The sequence below is a fragment of the Salarias fasciatus genome, chromosome 20, assembly GCF_902148845.1.
Source record: "Salarias fasciatus chromosome 20, fSalaFa1.1, whole genome shotgun sequence".
NCBI lineage: Eukaryota > Metazoa > Chordata > Actinopteri > Blenniiformes > Blenniidae > Salarias > Salarias fasciatus.
The window spans coordinates 17,884,654-17,902,293 of NC_043764.1; the positions used below are offsets into that span (position 1 = coordinate 17,884,654).

At 40.8% G+C, this 17,640-nt stretch overlaps 2 protein-coding genes across 2 annotated transcripts; both read right to left on the reverse strand.

The window, feature by feature from the left end:
* Nucleotides 1-1,764: 1,764 nt before the first annotated feature.
* ocstamp (osteoclast stimulatory transmembrane protein) lies at nucleotides 1,765-5,866 on the reverse strand. The gene is made up of 3 exons (XM_030119129.1): nucleotides 5,802-5,866; nucleotides 2,901-3,915; nucleotides 1,765-2,817 (listed from the first exon to the last, which is right to left on the reverse strand). The coding sequence occupies exons 1-3, from the start codon at nucleotides 5,837-5,839 to the stop codon at nucleotides 2,461-2,463; spliced, it is 1,410 nt and encodes a 469-aa protein (XP_029974989.1). The 5' UTR covers nucleotides 5,840-5,866; the 3' UTR covers nucleotides 1,765-2,460.
* A 1,476-nt stretch (nucleotides 5,867-7,342) lies between these two features.
* slc13a3 (solute carrier family 13 member 3) lies at nucleotides 7,343-16,999 on the reverse strand. Its single transcript, XM_030119088.1, has 13 exons — nucleotides 15,537-16,999; nucleotides 14,662-14,927; nucleotides 13,539-13,717; nucleotides 12,836-12,896; nucleotides 11,848-12,027; nucleotides 11,603-11,728; nucleotides 11,404-11,496; nucleotides 11,196-11,300; nucleotides 10,990-11,087; nucleotides 9,906-10,018; nucleotides 9,320-9,481; nucleotides 8,493-8,630; nucleotides 7,343-8,403 (listed from the first exon to the last, which is right to left on the reverse strand). The coding sequence occupies exons 1-13, from the start codon at nucleotides 15,642-15,644 to the stop codon at nucleotides 8,221-8,223; spliced, it is 1,812 nt and encodes a 603-aa protein (XP_029974948.1). The 5' UTR covers nucleotides 15,645-16,999; the 3' UTR covers nucleotides 7,343-8,220.
* Between the last annotated feature and the right edge of the window lie 641 nt (nucleotides 17,000-17,640).

The following is a 17,640-nucleotide window of genomic DNA, read 5'->3' on the forward strand; positions in this document are numbered from 1 at the left end:
GAAGGAACAGAGGAGGTGGCCTGTAATTCCCCCCCTGCACTGATTGGCCGTATAATTGAAATGGCCTTAATTATGAAGATTTCCTTTTTCCTCTTCAGAAACTAGCAGGCATGGCTGCACTCAACATGGCTGACTTCTCTGGTTGTACAAAGTAAAAGTAGGATTTAGGGAAATTTCTCATCTCCTGAGAAACAAGCCGGAACAGACAGCATATGATTAAAATGTTCTCGCTGTTCCCTTGATGCACATTTGGGAGAGTGTTCACAGCTTCTGGCAATCTGACTGTGAGCGAGATTGCTGATATTATTAAAATCTTTTGCTTCAAGTTGCTGGAAAACAAATTCTGACTTCAGACCTCAAAACAGCTTTAGAACAGCTTTAGTCTGTATCTGCTTGGAAGTGATTGTCAGCATCAGTGCATGACAGGATTTTACATTTAGTAGAGTTGGTCCATTCTTTAGAATTTATCTGTTATTCTAGAAAAAGGATCCAGAGCTCCCTGAATCCTTGTGCTGTCTACCTATGGATGCATATCATCACCTGTTGGTCTTTAATATGCTGTGTCTGGCAATAATGTTCGTGTTGCGTTTCTAACGCCTGCTGCTCTGATGCCAAATGTACCAAATGTGTCAGACTGAATGTGAGAACACAAATATTCCCATTTAACATGAAGGAAAATAGGAGCCATGAAATCAGGCCAGCTGGCTGTGAAGGAGTTTATTTACATTTTAACAATAATCAGTTGCAGCTCAGCCAGAAGAAGGCCCAGAGCTGGTTCTTCAGCTGTCGCACATGTTGTATGTTAACACAGTCATGTGAAAACCCAGAGCATACAGCTACATTTGAATAATTCATGACTCCTGGACTAACAACAGCAGTGTGATATATTTACACATGCTGGTGGATTTTGAGACAACCAGGAAGTGGACAACAAGTCAGGAATAAAAATAGATTAAAAAGATGAATTCTATTGTTATTCTAGGATAAGATCTTAAAATATACCCCGTCAAGCCTCCAGGGAGTTTCATGCAGAAGTGTGCTGCAACGCAGAAAGACTTTCTGTGAGAAAGGAAGTCATTTGTTGTAAGGATTCTCTGATAAAAATAGACTTGTAAGTTATTAGATGTGTTCATGGAACCCATTAATGTGATCGATTAACAATATGTGAGCCATCAAAATGTAAGATCCAATCTATTGCTGTTCATCTCCTTGACAGGGCATTCTTTTGTTTTGTGCCTCTCCAAAGCACCATAGCGGCATCTAGTGGGGCAGAGGGGTAAAAAAGGAACGCAAAAAAAAAAAAAAAAAAAATCTGGAGAGGTAAAATAAACAAATTAATAAAAAAATAAAAAAATGCAAAAATGCTATGACAGTTATTTCCGTCTGACAAAACACATTTCACTGTATCTGCTCGATGCAGATGCGAGGAAATGCTGCTGTAAACCACAAACGCAAGTCCCAAGAGTGTCAAACCGTGGTGCATTTGCAAAAGAAAAAAAAGGTGTTGAGACGAACTCAGACAGGATGCACAAAACATTACGTGCAGCAGCTGACAACAGAAGGGTCTGAAGGGTCTGCATGCATGTCAGTGACTGCAGGGCTGCACTTTAACACAGCGCTGCTCTGAGCTGAAACGTCTGCTGTGGCCTCTGACCTTACATGTGGTTTACACAGAGACTTTGACACAAAATCATTGCAATTCTTGGCTTTATTTGCTGAAACAAGTAAAGAAAGAGAAACTGAATACTTATTTTAACAGCTCCATGTTTTCTATCATCTGTACATAAAAACGTAAACAACCACAGAGCATGCAGGTCCAGCATGCAGATTTTTTTTTTTCCAATTTATGATAACGGCACATATACCAGAGAACATACATCCTTCGTCATTTAAATTGTGTCACAAATGATCTCTTATGTATTTTAGAATGTATTTAAATTTTAAACTGTAAGGGATTTCTCTGTTGACATTTCCCTGGCTGTTTACAGGGAAAATTGTTTTGTTTATGTATTTTTTTTAACAACCCTCCACTAAGTGGTCTATTGTCCTCTACTGATGATTCTTTTGGCTCTTATTCAAAATGAAAATTGATTGTGTTAATGATGTGCCTGCACATCTCTATAATCATTATTCCTGATAAGTCTATTATTATTTAGAATATCCCTTGCTTCTGGGAAATGCAGCAATGTTTTTTTGTTGTTATTTTCAATATTAAGTTTCCATGTGATTTTCAGTTAATCTCATCATCAGTCATCACGTCCCAAAATTTTCAACACCATCAATATGAAACCAGTCAAAAATATCTTTCTTTCTGTCACTAAATGTCATAAAATTAGTTTTTTTTAAATCAATATTTAAACATTCAGCAGTAAAAGATTTAATGTTAGAAAGCATTGTCCAAACAAACACACCACCGAACACGGAGGGCACGCCCTTTGTTTTATGTTCAGCTGAGACATTTCAGTCAGAAACACAAATATCAAGAGTAACCGCCGTCTTCTCCTCATCTCGATTCTGCCACACTTGTATTTTCCTCATCAAATGGGCCGTTCTCCTCTCCTCCTGCTTTCTGAAGAAGGAAGCGGAGATTTTTCTGCGCAGCCGTCTGGCATAAACTTCAAGGAACACCAGAAAGTAGCTCATCAGCCAGAGACATCCCAGCAGGAGGGTGACTCCCGAGCTGGGAGCTGAAGTTGTTACATTGCAGGACGACGGCTCGGGGCTGAAGTCCCACGTGTAATCCCCCTGGAAGTTCGTTAACTCCCGCCTGACGCACGACTGCGGGATAATGCAAAACGCAGGGGGGAACCATTTAACCTAGAAATGAGAGAAAATTCAGCAAACGCAGCAGAAGTGAACATCTGTGGAGCGGATCGAGCTGCGCCGGAGTGCTGGCCTACCTTGTAGTCGACGCTTATAACGGCAGATGTAGGTGGAAACTCCTGCAACCACGGCACGATCATCTGAACTATGTAATACACAACGTGATCCAAAATCACAACGAAGGTGATGGCAGCGAAATGTAACGTCACCACAATCAGAGCTATGAAAGAGGAGGTGCACTCCTGGCTTGTTATTTTACAACTTGAGGAGCAGGTTTTATTTTTAGCTGGCTTCCCAAAGCCAGCATGAGGTCTTCTTAGCAGGAGCTCTTTGGAGACGTGGATGTTGTCGAACTGAACCGATGTCAGGTAAGATTTCAAGTAGCGTGCCGATTCGAGAATCAGTAACGCCACAAAAATGGCAGCGAGGATTCGGTTTGACAGCAGCTTGTATTCTTTCAGCAGGTTCCTGGCGTGCGAGAAGTTGGCCTCAATCTGCCCGATCATCTCAGTGAACCTGCTTTTAACCTCGGACACGTCAACTTTAGTGGAATGATCTAAAGTCCTCAAGTTGTTGACGATGCTCAGGTCTTCTCTCTTTACTTTGATCGCTGCTTCGACAACGTCCCGCTTGGCTTTGTTCAAGAGTTCGGATGAGTTCAGCAAAGTCTTCGTGAAGCCTTCGGCGCTGCACTTCAGGATGCGAGACACGGCGCCGACGTTCACCGTGATGTTGGGGATGACGTTCAGCACTAGGACCATGACCGAGGCCGAGGCGAGGAGTTTGCGGCCCTGTTTGGTGCAGACGGTGGGCAGAGTCATGGTGAGCACGCAGCGCAGGGGGTGGCACAGGAAGGAGGCCAGAAACAGGGCCGCGCTGTAGACGCAGGCGGTCTGGACCGACGCGTCGTGGTCGTACCTGAGAGTCCCGGACAGCCAGCGGTGAAGCAGGCCTCCGGTGACGACGGAGAGAGTGAGGCAGAGAGACAGCAGGGCGAGGACGTCTCTGCCGGCCGGAGAGGGCGTGGAGTAAGCATCCCAGAGGTGACAAAGGAGCGATTTAAGAGCCTGTCTGTAGAAACTGGCTTTGTTCCTGTGGAGAAAAACAATATTTAAATCAGTTCTGTTCTAAATCTGATGGGTGCACCAGGACAGGTTTCCATTTAAAGTGACCACTTGATGCCAAGTGAAGTTGGAGTATCAAGAAGTAAAGCTATATGCAAGGGGAGAAAATGCAAACTCCGCATGTAAAGACACCAAACCTCCCAATGTAAGAGTGTTAACCAGCCATAAATGATCATGTCAGTTATTCCCTTTGTTTCATCCACTCTCTTCTTTCAACATTCAGAAGCCCCCTTTTGAGGATTTACTGAGATCCAAAAGAGTGCACACTGAAGAGCATCCACCAAGAATAATGGGGTGAAAATAAAATGTGATAATATGGAGTTACGCCTGTTGGTGGAGCAGGTAATCAAACATGTCAGAGTATTTGTCAGGGCACCTTGAGGAATGTTTTTTTTTTTAACAGGCTCACCATTTATATAGGGTCAAATCTTGTCCAGTATTTACATGAACACACTTGGCAGAAAGTCCCTAATGAAAAATGTCATTTTATGCTGACGATACTGTCATGTACTGCTGCAGCTCCACCCTTGTTGAGGCCCTGGGCTGCGTGCAGACTGCCTGATTTAAAACTTGCTTTAATGGCAGGAAGATGCCTGTTCGACATGATACCCCCACTATTTGACTTTGTTCCTCTGTTCTGTCTGTATTAGCTTTTATCTTGTCTGATTTTGTATTTTATGTGACCTCTGCACTGTCAGTACTAATTCTTGAAACAATGTTTTAAGCTGCTCTCTTGGCCAGGCTTTCCTTGAAAAAGAGATAACCGTGTCTCAACGGGACCAGCCCGTTAAATAAAGTTTTAAAATTTAAAAAAAAAAAACTATAAACTTCAGATTTTCCCCTTGTACAATAAAGTTCAAACACATTAAGAAAATTTAATTCATTATCTTTTACAAGAAGCTGGAAAAAGTTCCAGAAATGTGTTTTGATGCATCCTGCTGCAAGAAAGAAAAAAACATTTTCTTCATGTGTTTCCATGTTACAACTGAAAATGTAACAAATTACTTGACTCAGAGTATTTTTATTGATTTGGCCAAATCTGAAACAAGATGTAAATTAGTTTCTGCCACAGTATTTCTCTTCTGGCAAACTGTCCCATTGTCAAAACACAATCTCATCAGCCTTTAGTGTGCACGCTTTCTCAAATTCACCTTCACACTAATTCTCTTCTTTCTAGCAATAATAATATTAATATTTATTTATATCTGCTTCTCTAAACCAGAGTGCTCTCCTGTGAAAAAAACTCCAAACAGTTATTACAACCTAACAGTTACTTCAAAAAGTTAATTGGAGAGTCCTGTGTGTGACTGGGTGTGTGTGTGTGTGTCTGTGAGACGATGTACTCTTCCTTCAAGCATAGTCAGCCACACTAAAACAGTCAAAGGAATGGTCAGATCCCATAGCTGTTACTCCTATTAAACTACAAGTCACACCAGCGTCTTTTCACATTTCAAATGACTGAAATGTATCCTGCCTGTTTGATAGAAATATCCCTTTTACAGAAAATATCAAAACCATCTGAATTTTGTTCCTTTTTATACATGTGCTGCATTTAAATATCAAGAAAATTGTAATTCTTACGTTCAAGAAAAAAAAAAGTTCAGCATGTTAAAATAAATACCTGCAAGTTTTAGAATAAGAAGCAGAGAATTTTAGAAGTACTTGATCACATTAGTGCAGAGAAACAATGTCTCTTCTTCCTCATGTGTAACTTTACAAATCATTGGAGCAAAGATTGTAAAGACATTCTTGACTGAATAAAAATGTCACTTCAATCACACGGTTACTGATTAAAAACAAACACTGGGTAAATATAAATTTTCATTAAAAATGGAATAAAAAAACAAAACTTACCTGACAGGCAATATGATGCTTTCTGTAATCGATTTCATTCTTCCTAACTAATCATGAGCTTGAGCGCACACACACACACACACACACACACAGACACACACACACACACAAAACAAGACTAGGAAGTGTTGTGAGCTTAAAAAGAGGAACTTTGCAGAACAGTCAGAGTCATGTTGGTGTTTATGCGCAGATTACAAGTTCCCACACGGGAAACAAACAAAATAATTCCTCTCCGTGTAAACTCCGTGTGACACAAGGTCATATGGAGAGGCATGACACATTCACACACACACACACACACGCACACACACGCAGTGTGACGCAGCTCACGCTCAGCAAACTGCAGTTTGAGGATGATGAGACACGATGACCAAGACACCGTAGGTAGAGTGACGCCACATAAAGCCCCTTTCTCTGCTAAAAATAACTAAGTTCACATCTGACTCTGCTGGTTTGAGACTTATCATTCAATAGTTGTTCTTGTGTAGACGTCACATACTTCCTCTAGTTTGTCATATGAGCAACAAACCATAAACCCCAAGAGTACTTCTGTCATATGAGGACAGAAATGCATACTATCATTATAGAATTTACTTTTCTTTGTTGTGGTTAGTTGAAGATGTGAGAGAAGCTGCTTCATGTCTGTTTTGGAATCTTTTTTTAAAGGCTGCATGTTATCGTCTCAAAATGTGGTTAACACCTCAGGACCTGCTGAAAAGCATTAACACTCCTCTGTATCTTAAAGGAAAAAAAAAAGTGCAGTAACCACAGAGTGTGACTGAAATACAGTAATCGTGGCTATAAAGTGTATCGTCTCTGCAGAAAATACGAAACCAGGCAGTAAGAGACAAAAATTCAGTTTGGAAGAGGAGAACAAAACCACCAATGATTTCATAAAATGACCTTTTTGAATCAAAGTTGCTTAAAAGGCAAATGAAAGTAACTAATTTAACCATAACTTAGAAATTTTCCACATGAATTATTAAGAAAATGTTCCTAAACAAGCAGCACTCTTGACGTGAAGGGAATTAAACAGAGTTGTGATGCCTCTGTTTTGTTTTGTTTTTTTGTGTGTTTTTTTTGTTATGCAAGACTGAAGACTGATGCAAGATCTCTCAGACTTGATAAAACATTAAAGTGAAGCCACCAGCCGAGGCCAGCTCCCAGGTCTGAATTCTAGCCTTCATTTTTATATATTTTTTTTTTAAAAATGTGCAAAATCTAATCCAACAACCTCCAGTAGGGAAAAACCTATTTTCCCAGTGTGAAACAACTGATGTGGAGAACAGTTCTGCACGTGTATGAAGCTCTGCCAACAAAGAGAAAACAAGAATTAATGCAGACTTTAATGTGGACCGCTCCCAGCTCAGATCGCCGCACACAAATAAAACAACATCCATTTCACACAATTAAAAGAGCATTAAAAGTCGTCTAATCTTGTCTGAGCCACGGCTGCAGTCCGTGCTCTCAAAGGTTGCCGCCGTTGTACATTTTGTTCTGCTCCGTGGATCTCGGTTGAGTATTTCACAGCGTCGCCTGCGCGCTACAGGCCCTTTGTCGGCGACCCTGCTTGCACTGAGTAACCAACACATCTTTCCACAAGTTAGCCATTGTTGTGGGGCCCACGTGACTTCAGAGGCTTTTACAACACCAAGCAAACACTGTCAAGAATTCACAGCTGCCCGTTACCTTCAGGAGCAGAGCCGTGTTCACGAGGAGAAATACCCACAAGGCTGTGCACAGACTAAAAGCGGATGCAGAAACGAGACGACTGAATCATCACAACTCAATTTAAATCTCATTGTAACAGATGAAGAAATGCCGTTCGATATGTAACATAATTTACAACATTCATTCATGAAAAATCATATGATAATACAGATAAAATTTAAAAACATTGGTCACGTGTTGTAACTTAATACTATGTGAATGCTTAAATAGTAACATGATCTCTTTAGTGATTTTAAACAAAATATATATTTCTATTCACAGAGGTCTCTCTCGTTCTTCCAGCAGAGGTCAGTCAAGTAATAACCACACAAGCAGCCCACTCTGCAGTACCAGTCAGGTTTTTAAAATATACAATAAAAACATATTTCTGAGCTATAATCCTATCTTTGTTCATTTTAAACCTTTTCTCTGGTCAAGTTTTAAGGAAAAGATGAAGTGATTCAGCAGTTTTCAACTTGCTGCACCAACTTCTGTTCACAGGATGAAATCTGGATGGTTTAGAGGCTAAAAAAGACTCTTAGATGTACAATAAACTTCCTCAGGGCGTTATAAAACAAGACATCTGAAGCTCTCAGAGCCTTCTGGAGTTTAAGCAACAGCATAGGTGTCCACAGAACGACTTTATCCCTGATCAGGGATAAAAACTTCACAAAATCTTCTGATATTTGTGCTCGTAATCAGAGTGTGATCAGTGGGTAGCGTTGAATGACGGGACAGACGAGACGTGCACATCAGTGACCAGAGCAGACGCGTTCTTCGGGTGAACCCAGTCTGGGTAACTGTGCAAGTCAAACATGGCGACCCCCCACGTGTTCATGGCCAGAGAGATGGAGAGGACGCCCAGGACGTTCATGACGATGCCGGTCTTCACCTGCGGAAGCGGGGAGAGGAAGCCTGAGCAGAGCTGCTGGGGTCGTCGCTCAACGTGCAGCGTGAGGAAGGGGGGGGGGGTCGTCTTACCATGTCTTTCACCATCAGGTGTCCCGACGCAAAGGCGATGGAGTTGGGCGGCGTGGACACTGGCAGCATGAAGGCGTACGAGCATCCCACTGTGGCCGGGATCATGAAGTACAGAGGGTTCACCGAGACACGGAGAGCCTGCGTACAAAAAAAAACAAACAAAAAACGTGTGTTTACAGGTGACGGCAGTGGAGCAGAGGCCAACGCCGTCACAAGAAGGTTCCAAGTTCAGACAATGGAGACATACTAGTTAACCAATTGGCGTGTCTCTCTCGTGCTGTGTTACAGGATGTACCCTGCTACTCCTCCCGTGCCGGCCTTCACTGGTCAAAGTCATTATCGGTTGTTTTACTGCAAAGAAGTCCGATTTTCTACAAGCAAATTACAATTTACATCATCAGAGAGAACTCGCTCCGATGCGTGGCTCCATATAGAGCCTGTCAACAATTGTCAGAAAGTTCATTACAAAGTTACGCTTCCTCGGATAATAATTGCCGTCAGCAGCAGTTAATGTCCAACAGGCTACAAGTGTGAGAACATCTTTTGCAAGACTTTAACGAGCCTACTCAGCCTCTGAGGGGGAAAGAGACAAGGTCAGGAGTCAGTTCATTAGTTTCCGCTGTCTCATCCTGTGACAGTCATTTCTGATTGTTGTTTTTGAAGCAGTGAACTCGTGGGGTGGACAAATATAAGACCTGGAGTGCTGTGGAAGGCTTTTTTGAATCAAAGTAACGATTTCAATGGAGCTTATCGTCGGACATGTTCATATTATTCACCATTTCTATCGTCTGACTTCCTTGCATGCGTTATTCCAAACTCAGCCTTACCAGTTCGACAATGACGGGCAGAAATATGATGATGGTGGCCGTGTTGCTGGCGAACTCGGTGAAGCAGGCCAGGAAGGCAGTGATCAGTATCACAGCTGCAGCCGGAGGGACCTCGGCCAGAGGCTGGAGGTGACCTCCGATCCACGCGGCGAGCCCGGACTCCTGCCAAATGCCACAAGACGGAGGTCAGGGGTCGAAGATCAGTTCGCAACATAATAAACTGAAGTGGGGAACCGAACCAAACAAGCACAGCGACACTGATCGAGCAGGAGAGAGAAGAAGCACATTTCACTACGGCAGACTTTTACAATTCAGAGTTGATCTTTGCAAACAAACAAAACAAAGAAAAAGAAATCATTAGGTAATTGGTTGCTTTATAAAAAGAGTGTTTATACCATCAAAGATCGAATGACTTAGCAGGTCGCAATGAGGGAAATCAGGATCTATACCTATCTGCTTCAAGACATATTATAAAGGAAATGTATCCCAGCTTCAGGTTCAAGCCCAAAACAAAAACAAAAAAAGCAATTAGCCATCCAGAGCTGCAAATGCTGAGATAAGTTTTAACTTGGATCCACATATTTACCTCACAAGCTTTGGCCATAGCGAAGCCGCCCCCGAGCAGCAGGATGATGTTCCAAGGAACAGAGTCCTGGGCTTTTTTCCACGACAAGAGAGGCACATAAGGAGCGTTTGAGGCTGAAGAAAAGCACACATGGTTAATGAGGGTGCGTATGAACTTCACACAGACGGTCGAATCCTGCACATAATCAGGCATCACACTGTGCTTTTAGCACTTTTAGGCCAAATTAAACTCAAAAAGCCACACTTTTTTTTTTTGCTTATATTATGCTAAATATTTAATGTAGGTTTGCTATAGTGCTAGTTTTTTTTTGAAACACTTCAAGTCTTTTCTGTTCCCTTTAAATTGTGCTTTGATGTTTTTACTGAGATGAATGCAACATCGTCAGATTTTCCACTTTTCTAAAGCGTGACCCACATGGAGAGGCCCGGTGAACCCCACTTTTGCTTTTCTTGCTGACATCCTGCGGTTTATTTGACCAGCTGCGCGTAACGTACACATGCACACGTGCCTCGTGTTTTCAACACGCATAAATGCATTCTCCAAGTTTGAGCAGCGTCCTCACTTCTTCAGGCTGATTAACAGTTGTCTGTTAAATAGTAACTGTATCTATACATCGAACAATTATTTGCCAAACCGTTACAGAACGTTTGGTACTGTAATGAGGAAAGTGTGTGTGGATGCCTACGACGTGAACAAATACAGGCACGAACAGAAAGCCCAAAGTGTGTCAACATAACTGGGAAAGATTATTCTAATCACAGAAACAGAGAAACTACAGTCTCGCTTCTTGGCGGGAAATTCACCGAGACTCTCTAATCTACATTATTAACATTCCGCAGCTTAGTTTCTGCTCTAAAAACACAGAAACGCAGCCGGCATAAATCTTTTAGAAATATCTGGTCAAAGATGGAAACTTCTGAATGATCCCTCAAACTGCGATCCTGCTGCCTACTTTTAATGCATAACAAACCTAATGAGGTACATTTAAGTCAATTGTATGGAATTTATAACTCCTTAAAAAAGGAAATCAATAAGATTTGCATTTAGTGATTGAATTTAAAATGACAAATGTGTTGCTGCTCACCTTGAGGATCGAACCACCATCGGAGAGAAGGTTTCTGCGAAGGGAAGAAGAACAAAATAGACACGATGATCACGCCGGTGACGGCGTCCGACACGTACCTGCGGGGCAAGAGGAGCAGAAGAAAAAGAAATTCAGAAAAAATCAGCATCTTAATATACTTCAAAGTTGTAATAATGTGCTTCAACAAGAAACAGTGTCTTTCTCACCCTTTCTTAAACAACACGGACCAGCCGGTGACGAATTTGGGATCTCTTGTGAACAGGAGCACGGCAAAAAGCACAAAAAAGAAAGAGATGGCCCCCTCCGCAAAACTGAAAGGAAGCACACGGAGTGGAGGTGAGTGACAAACTGCGCTGCGGATGTGCACATTCTGAGTCTGTTGCATGGGATTTGAAGACATACACGAGTCCTCACTTTAAGGGCCCTAATTTCCTGTAGTCTTCCTGTATCAAGGCTTTGGCTCTGGCTTCTGCCTGGGCTCTCTGGTCATTTCTTTTGAAGCACAATCTACATAAAACACAAAAAAACAGGGTGCACACAGAAGAAGGTGTTTCACAAAATAATATTAAAACTGGTTTTACCATTAAAACATGAGTTGAAACAAAATATTGACCTTGTGTTTAGTCCCCCGTAGAGAAAGGAAATCCATAACCATCCCAGAACCAGGAACACAAGCATGAGAGGGAACGCAAATGCAAACCAAGAGCCAAAATTGATAAGATCGCAGTCTGGAAAGTAGCTGTGGAGGTAAAAAAAAAACCAAAAAAACAACAACAACAACAGTGGATTTCACACAGAATTGAAAACCAGATGTGCTACTTTGTTGCTTGGTTTTAATTTGCTTCTGTTTGATATCACCTTTTCAGCTGTCCAATTAGGATGAGGTTGGGTGCGGTGCCCGTCAGGGTCGCAGTGCCTCCAATACTGGCAGCGTAGGGAATACAGATCAGGAAGCCCTTCCACACTTTCAGCTGATACTCCGACTCCGATCGGATCTCCTCGGCTGTCAAGTGGTCGGCCTGCTCTGTGGCGTCCGTCCTTTAGAGGGGTCAAGAGGCAACATCTTACATGAGTGGCTGTTTTTTTACAGACTCCACAACAGAACTCAAAATGTACGCAACTTCGAAATGAATATGATGAACACAGAGCTGAAGCCTGCAGAGCTACATAAACAAAACTGACTGCATTAGTGTTTTCTTTTTAACTAACCCTTAAAACGCCGCTTCTTCAGTCTTTAAAAGGTTCTATTTCTTTGAAAGAATTTCCACATATGCTAATAGCAACATGTGGGGGGATTTCCCACAGATGTCATCTCATCACATGTTGGAATTCACTGAGCTCCGGACAGCGAATCATTCTTTCACAAATGTTTGTAGCAAAAGTCTGCATGCAAAAATGTTTGATTTTATAAACCTGTGACTTTTAAAGTCAAGAAACACTTGAATTTAATGATTTAGAAAACCAAAAAAAAAAAAAAACTTTTGGTAATATAGTGTATATAAGGTGGATGACTCATAAAAGTTGAATTTTGCTTTAATTAAATACTTGCTTTACTATTACTTAACTTATTTCAGCTTTAATTCCATGTATCTTTATTTACATAGCCCCAGTGAAATACACTCATCTGAAAGAATGAACGCTTATAAGATAGGGAAAAAAAGAGCAAGCAGAGACTAAAGTGGAGAGGAAAAACCTGAAAGATTCCACTGATTTCAGCCTATAGATTGTATTTACATAACAGCTGAAATGACACATGCAAGTTTGGTGGTTGTGTGTGAACCGACAACCCTGACGTGGACGACATGGTGGGTGGATGTATGAGACGGATGGATAACTGGTTTCTTACCCATCCACTGACAGGATCTGTTTCTCCGAGGGCAGTGAGTGCAGCTTCACAGGAGGCTGTCCTGAAGGACAAATCCAAGCAAAGAGAGATTCTTATGCAATAGAGAAACTATTAAACACAGCGTGATTATTACATAAAATGTGAGTTTGTAGTAACTTATGCTTCCCTTTTGATGTATTTAATGTCTCACTTTGGGGAGGAAGCAGAGGATCAATCAATTACTATTGGAGTTTGAGCTTGCATCTGATGACTTCGTGTGTTGGAAAAACTGTACAAAGTTCACATGAGATTATATATTGAAGATGTTCAAGCAGGAAAGGTGGAAAGGATGCAACAGCTTTGTCATTGTTTGTTTACAGATCTTGTATGGAGTGACACATTTTGATAATGAGCATGATTAGATATGCAGTCACTCAGCACATGTGAACCAAGATTGTGATTTGTGGTTGTTTCCATAATATGTCAAATCTTTTGGCAAACAAAAGCACATCGATAGTAATGGTCAAACAGCTACGATTTCCAAACCTGCCTGTTGGCGATCAAGAGAAGTGTATTTTGTCATTTTGAAAACACAAAGAATGAACAAAACTGGAGAGGTTTGAGGTAAAAACGTCTTCAGATCTGAGTAAATGTGACAGTGTGACAGTGTTCATCACAGTTTTGGATGCACTTGAGTCCCACTGAGACATTTTTTTTTTTTTACCATTTATTGCAGCAGTGTCGTAATCCTCAGGAGACTTGCACTTTAGCTTTAGGGTTTCCAGGTCTCCAAAAAGGCTCTCCAGAATGGCGTTAGCAATGGGGAGCATCATGGCAGTTGTGGCGGTGTTGCTGAGCCACATGGACAGGAAGGATGAAGTCAACATCATTCCCAGGATCAGCCTGTGAGGACGATTCAACAGTCTCAAATCAGCCAGCACAGTTATGGCTGCAGCACTCATCACCGACAGTCAAACTTTACATCACATGGCTGAGCAAGTACATAAAACAGCTAGTACAGTTTAGAAAAAAAAGAAAACAAAAAACAGTAGCAACACTTTTGTTTGTGGCTCTTGACTAATTCTGAAGGTAGTGCCCTATGTATTTGTCCATTTGTTTATTTGAACTGTGACTCACTCTTTGTAATATAAAATGTGTCAAAGATCATCAACACAGGCCTTTGTTTTTTTTTTTTTTACAAAAAAAAAAAAAAAAAACAACCTTGATCTGCTTACTTAGCTGGAGGCTTTGGGCTTTTTGTGTGTTGCAGCATTTTCACAAACAATTCCGAATCCATGAATAATGAACCAGAGTGGACAAGTACTGATTGTCTGTGTGTTGCCATTGTCTGTGGTTACATGAACAGAGGGAAAATCAAGTTTTGACCAGTTCAACTATTGACTGACTGACTAAGTAAGAACGCTTTACATTTTCAAACTGGTTTATTTTAAAACTTATCTGTTCAAGATCATTTTTATTATCATGTTTAACTGATTTCTAATTTTTTTATGCTTTTTATTCAATCTGTTTGTTTCTGTTTTTATCTTTTACCTTGTAAAGTGTCTTTGAGTGTCCTGAAAAGTGCTATACAAAACACATGAAATATTATTATGTTATTATTGGCATCATCAATGTGTTTTATCATGTTTTATGGTGCAGGGAAGTAATATGATTGAATATGGAAATAATCCAGTAAGAGAGACATTTCCCCAGGAAAATTACACCATATCAAAGAGCTTATATTGACAATCCTCAATGCTGGTTGCATTTTCTTCTTAACATGTACTGTCAGTGAAACACACACAATCATCCTGACAGCAATCTCCCACAATACGTTATTTCCTCACCAGGCTGGTTTGACTCCAACTATGCTGAGGACCTTGAGGGCAATCCTGCGATGCAAGCCCCATTCCTCAATAGACGATGCCATTACGAGCCCGCTGAGGAAGAGGAAGTTGGTTTCAATGAAGTACTGAGGGCACACTGTTTTGGCAGGGAGAATCCCCAGTGTTGGGAAGAGGCAGACTGGAAGCATGGCTGTGACAGCCAGAGGAAGGGCCTCCGTGCACCAAAACAGAGCCATCAGCACCACCACGTAAAGACATTTTCCCTCCTGTAAGATAAGAACTGTGGTGATTATTGTCCTACTGATAAGGTGAGGTTTAATGACAAAAAGAGACAGATAACATTTACTATATGTGTCACAGAGGGAGTGTGTCAACATGTCCAAATGTGTGCAGGACATGTGCTGCGGTTAAATTAGTAACTACTCTCTTCTATATTACGAGCTAAACATAAATAAATCACAATTTTACTACTTTAGTGACAAAAACATCTTTTCGATCAGTTATAAGCTTCTATGTTTGGCAAATTAAATGCCCATAAATAATAAAGTTATTCTGTTCGTGGTGACATATCCACCCAGTAGTTTGGCTTGGCTCAGTCAAACTCAAACACAATTTCTTTTACAGTTAATTAACACATTCTGTTCTTTAGAGCTGTTGAAATTAGAACAATTTCATTAATTTTTCTAGTTGCAAATCTCATTACGTACTATGTGTTAAATGCAAGTTTTGATTAAAAAAAAATCTGATCAACACAAAGCCTCTGACTTGAAGTATATATTTCTCTAGAGTTAGTACTACATTGATAAAATAGGAGAGTAAAGCTAACAGAAATAATGGACGCATGAAGACGCACACGGGGCGCGTGAAGGACTCACCTTTTCCGGAAGAGTAAAAAGCAGTGGCAGAAAAATGACAGGCGTGAGCAGGATGATCAGCTGCTTGCGGACGCACCACAGCTTCTTGGACAAAACTGATATTTTCATCCCCAGACTGAAGGTGTTTCGCCTCCGATCAGTTAAAGCCAAGCCGCAGACTGTCTGAGAGGAGCAGGGCAGGCAGCTCTTTCAGGCCCGCAGCCACGTACAAGATTAACCAAACTCTTTGCTACAGGTTAACTCCCCCTGTTGAGCGGCCAAGTTAACGTTGTGTCACTTTTCCATTCAGCAGGCCTCTGTTATCTGTCCAGAGCCACAGAGGTGTCCTATCCTCACGAGAGGTGGGACTGATGACTCCCAACACGCACGTACACACGCACGCATAAACTGTTCTGGAAATATAAAAGTGACTCCTGTACAAAGTGCCTGCAACGAATTTTAATCCCGAACTTTATGGACAGCAAACATTTATCTTGCTGCATCCATGTATATATTAACGAAATGTATAAAATTTAACAAAGTTTTTTTGTGATTTTTTGTTACATTTTTTTTATTCAAAACATTGTATTACTATTTACAAATCACACAATTTGTTATAACTTATAAACCTTCTCTGTTTTCATTCGTTTTAGGATTAAAAACTTTTTTTAATGTGTACTGTGCCTTTAAGGTTGAGAAGGCGGGACCAGTGACGTCATTCGTTAACGTTAACCTAGCATCATAAAAGGTGAGTTCAGGTAAGTTCAGATATCACTTTATATGACTCTGACCTACTTTTTGTAATTTCTTGAATGAGTTTCATAACTGAGTATTTCATGAAAGAAAGAAATTGTTTGGAAATTTAAGAAACTAATTAAACCTCGTGGTGTAAAGTGTTGATGGTAGCTCCAGGCTAGGGATGTGCGGCGGATTGATACAAAACCAAAAAAACACACACAGCTCCGATAGAAAATGCTTCTATTGTATAGTCGAATTGTGGTATTTATTACTATATGTATTTCAAAGTTAATTAGTTGTTCTCCCCTAGCTATCCTCGTGCCTTTTTTTCTCCCACGGGTTATCGGGAGCTACTTTTTCTTAATGCTGCAGCATGAAGATCATCAAGTTTGCATTTTCATGGCGGTCTAGATTTTTTTCCCCATTAATTAGATATGTGCACAGGCATTTAGGGGGAATGTCTGGTTCACAACAAATTGTTTTTCAGATGGAATCATGCAACTTTCCCATGTAGATGTATTGCTGGTGTTTATTGGCTAGTTTAATTCATGCATCCCAAATAAAAATAACTCAAACATTGTTCAGCAAATTGCTTTTATAAGCATATTGCTATTTTAAACATATTGACAGTGCATAATTTGTATTGGATGCACAATCTGGTTCGTCCAGAGAATGAATGCCTCCGTTTGCTGGTTACAACAGAGCGGTGAGAAAATTGTCAAAGAAATCTCTTAAAACTCTGGAGAACTTCATGGATTTCATTGCTTCTTGTTGTGTCTGAAGGTGAAATAAGTAAGCATATCTGTATGAGGTATAAAGTTTACTGAATTAGCTAACCTGTTGTTATAGAGGCGCAGATTAGATGTGAATCGTTTCCCTATGCTTGACTTTTTTTTTTTTTTTTAAAGATTGAAATTTAATTGGCATTCACAGAAAATATATATATACGACGCAGTTCTTGTAGTTTGACCTTCCTGTGAGTGTGTGTTATCTGAGGATTGACCAGTAGGTGGTGATGTGTGAACATTGTGCTGTCGTTTAACTTGCTGAGCAGCTCCCTCAGGCACTGTGACTCCTGGATGTGGATTTTGTTGCCATACACTACCAGTCAAAAGTTTGGACACACCTTCCAATGACACATGACTCAATGACATTGTAGATGCTCACTGAAGGGAGTCAAAACTATGAATGAACGCATGTGGAATTATGTAGTAAACAAAAAAAAGTGTGAAATGACTCATAACATGTTTTCTTTTTTAGATTCTCCAAAATAGCCACTCTTTGCTCTGTTGACAGCACTGCAAATCCGTGAGCTTCATGAGGGAGTCACCTGAAATGGTTTTCCAACTGTCTTGAGGGAGTTCCCAGATATGGTGAGCACAAGTTT

Bases quoted from the DNA above. Each gene is read 5' to 3' on its own strand.
- ocstamp (XM_030119129.1), bottom strand. From the start codon at position 5,839: ATGAAATCGATTACAGAAAGCATCATATTGCCTGTCAG. The intron at 3,916-5,801 runs GTAAGTTTTGTT...TTTTCTCCACAG, and splicing joins AGCATCATATTGCCTGTCAG to GAACAAAGCCAGTTTCTACA. The intron at 2,818-2,900 runs GTAGGCCAGCAC...TCTCATTTCTAG, and splicing joins TTATAAGCGTCGACTACAAG to GTTAAATGGTTCCCCCCTGC.
- slc13a3 (XM_030119088.1), bottom strand. From the start codon at position 15,644: ATGAAAATATCAGTTTTGTCCAAGAAGCTGTGGTGCGTCCGCAAGCAG. The intron at 13,718-14,661 runs GTGAGGAAATAA...TCGTCCTCACAG, and splicing joins GTTGGAGTCAAACCAGCCTG to GCTGATCCTGGGAATGATGT. The intron at 12,028-12,835 runs GTAAGAAACCAG...ACCCCTCTAAAG, and splicing joins CAGATCCTGTCAGTGGATGG to GACGGACGCCACAGAGCAGG.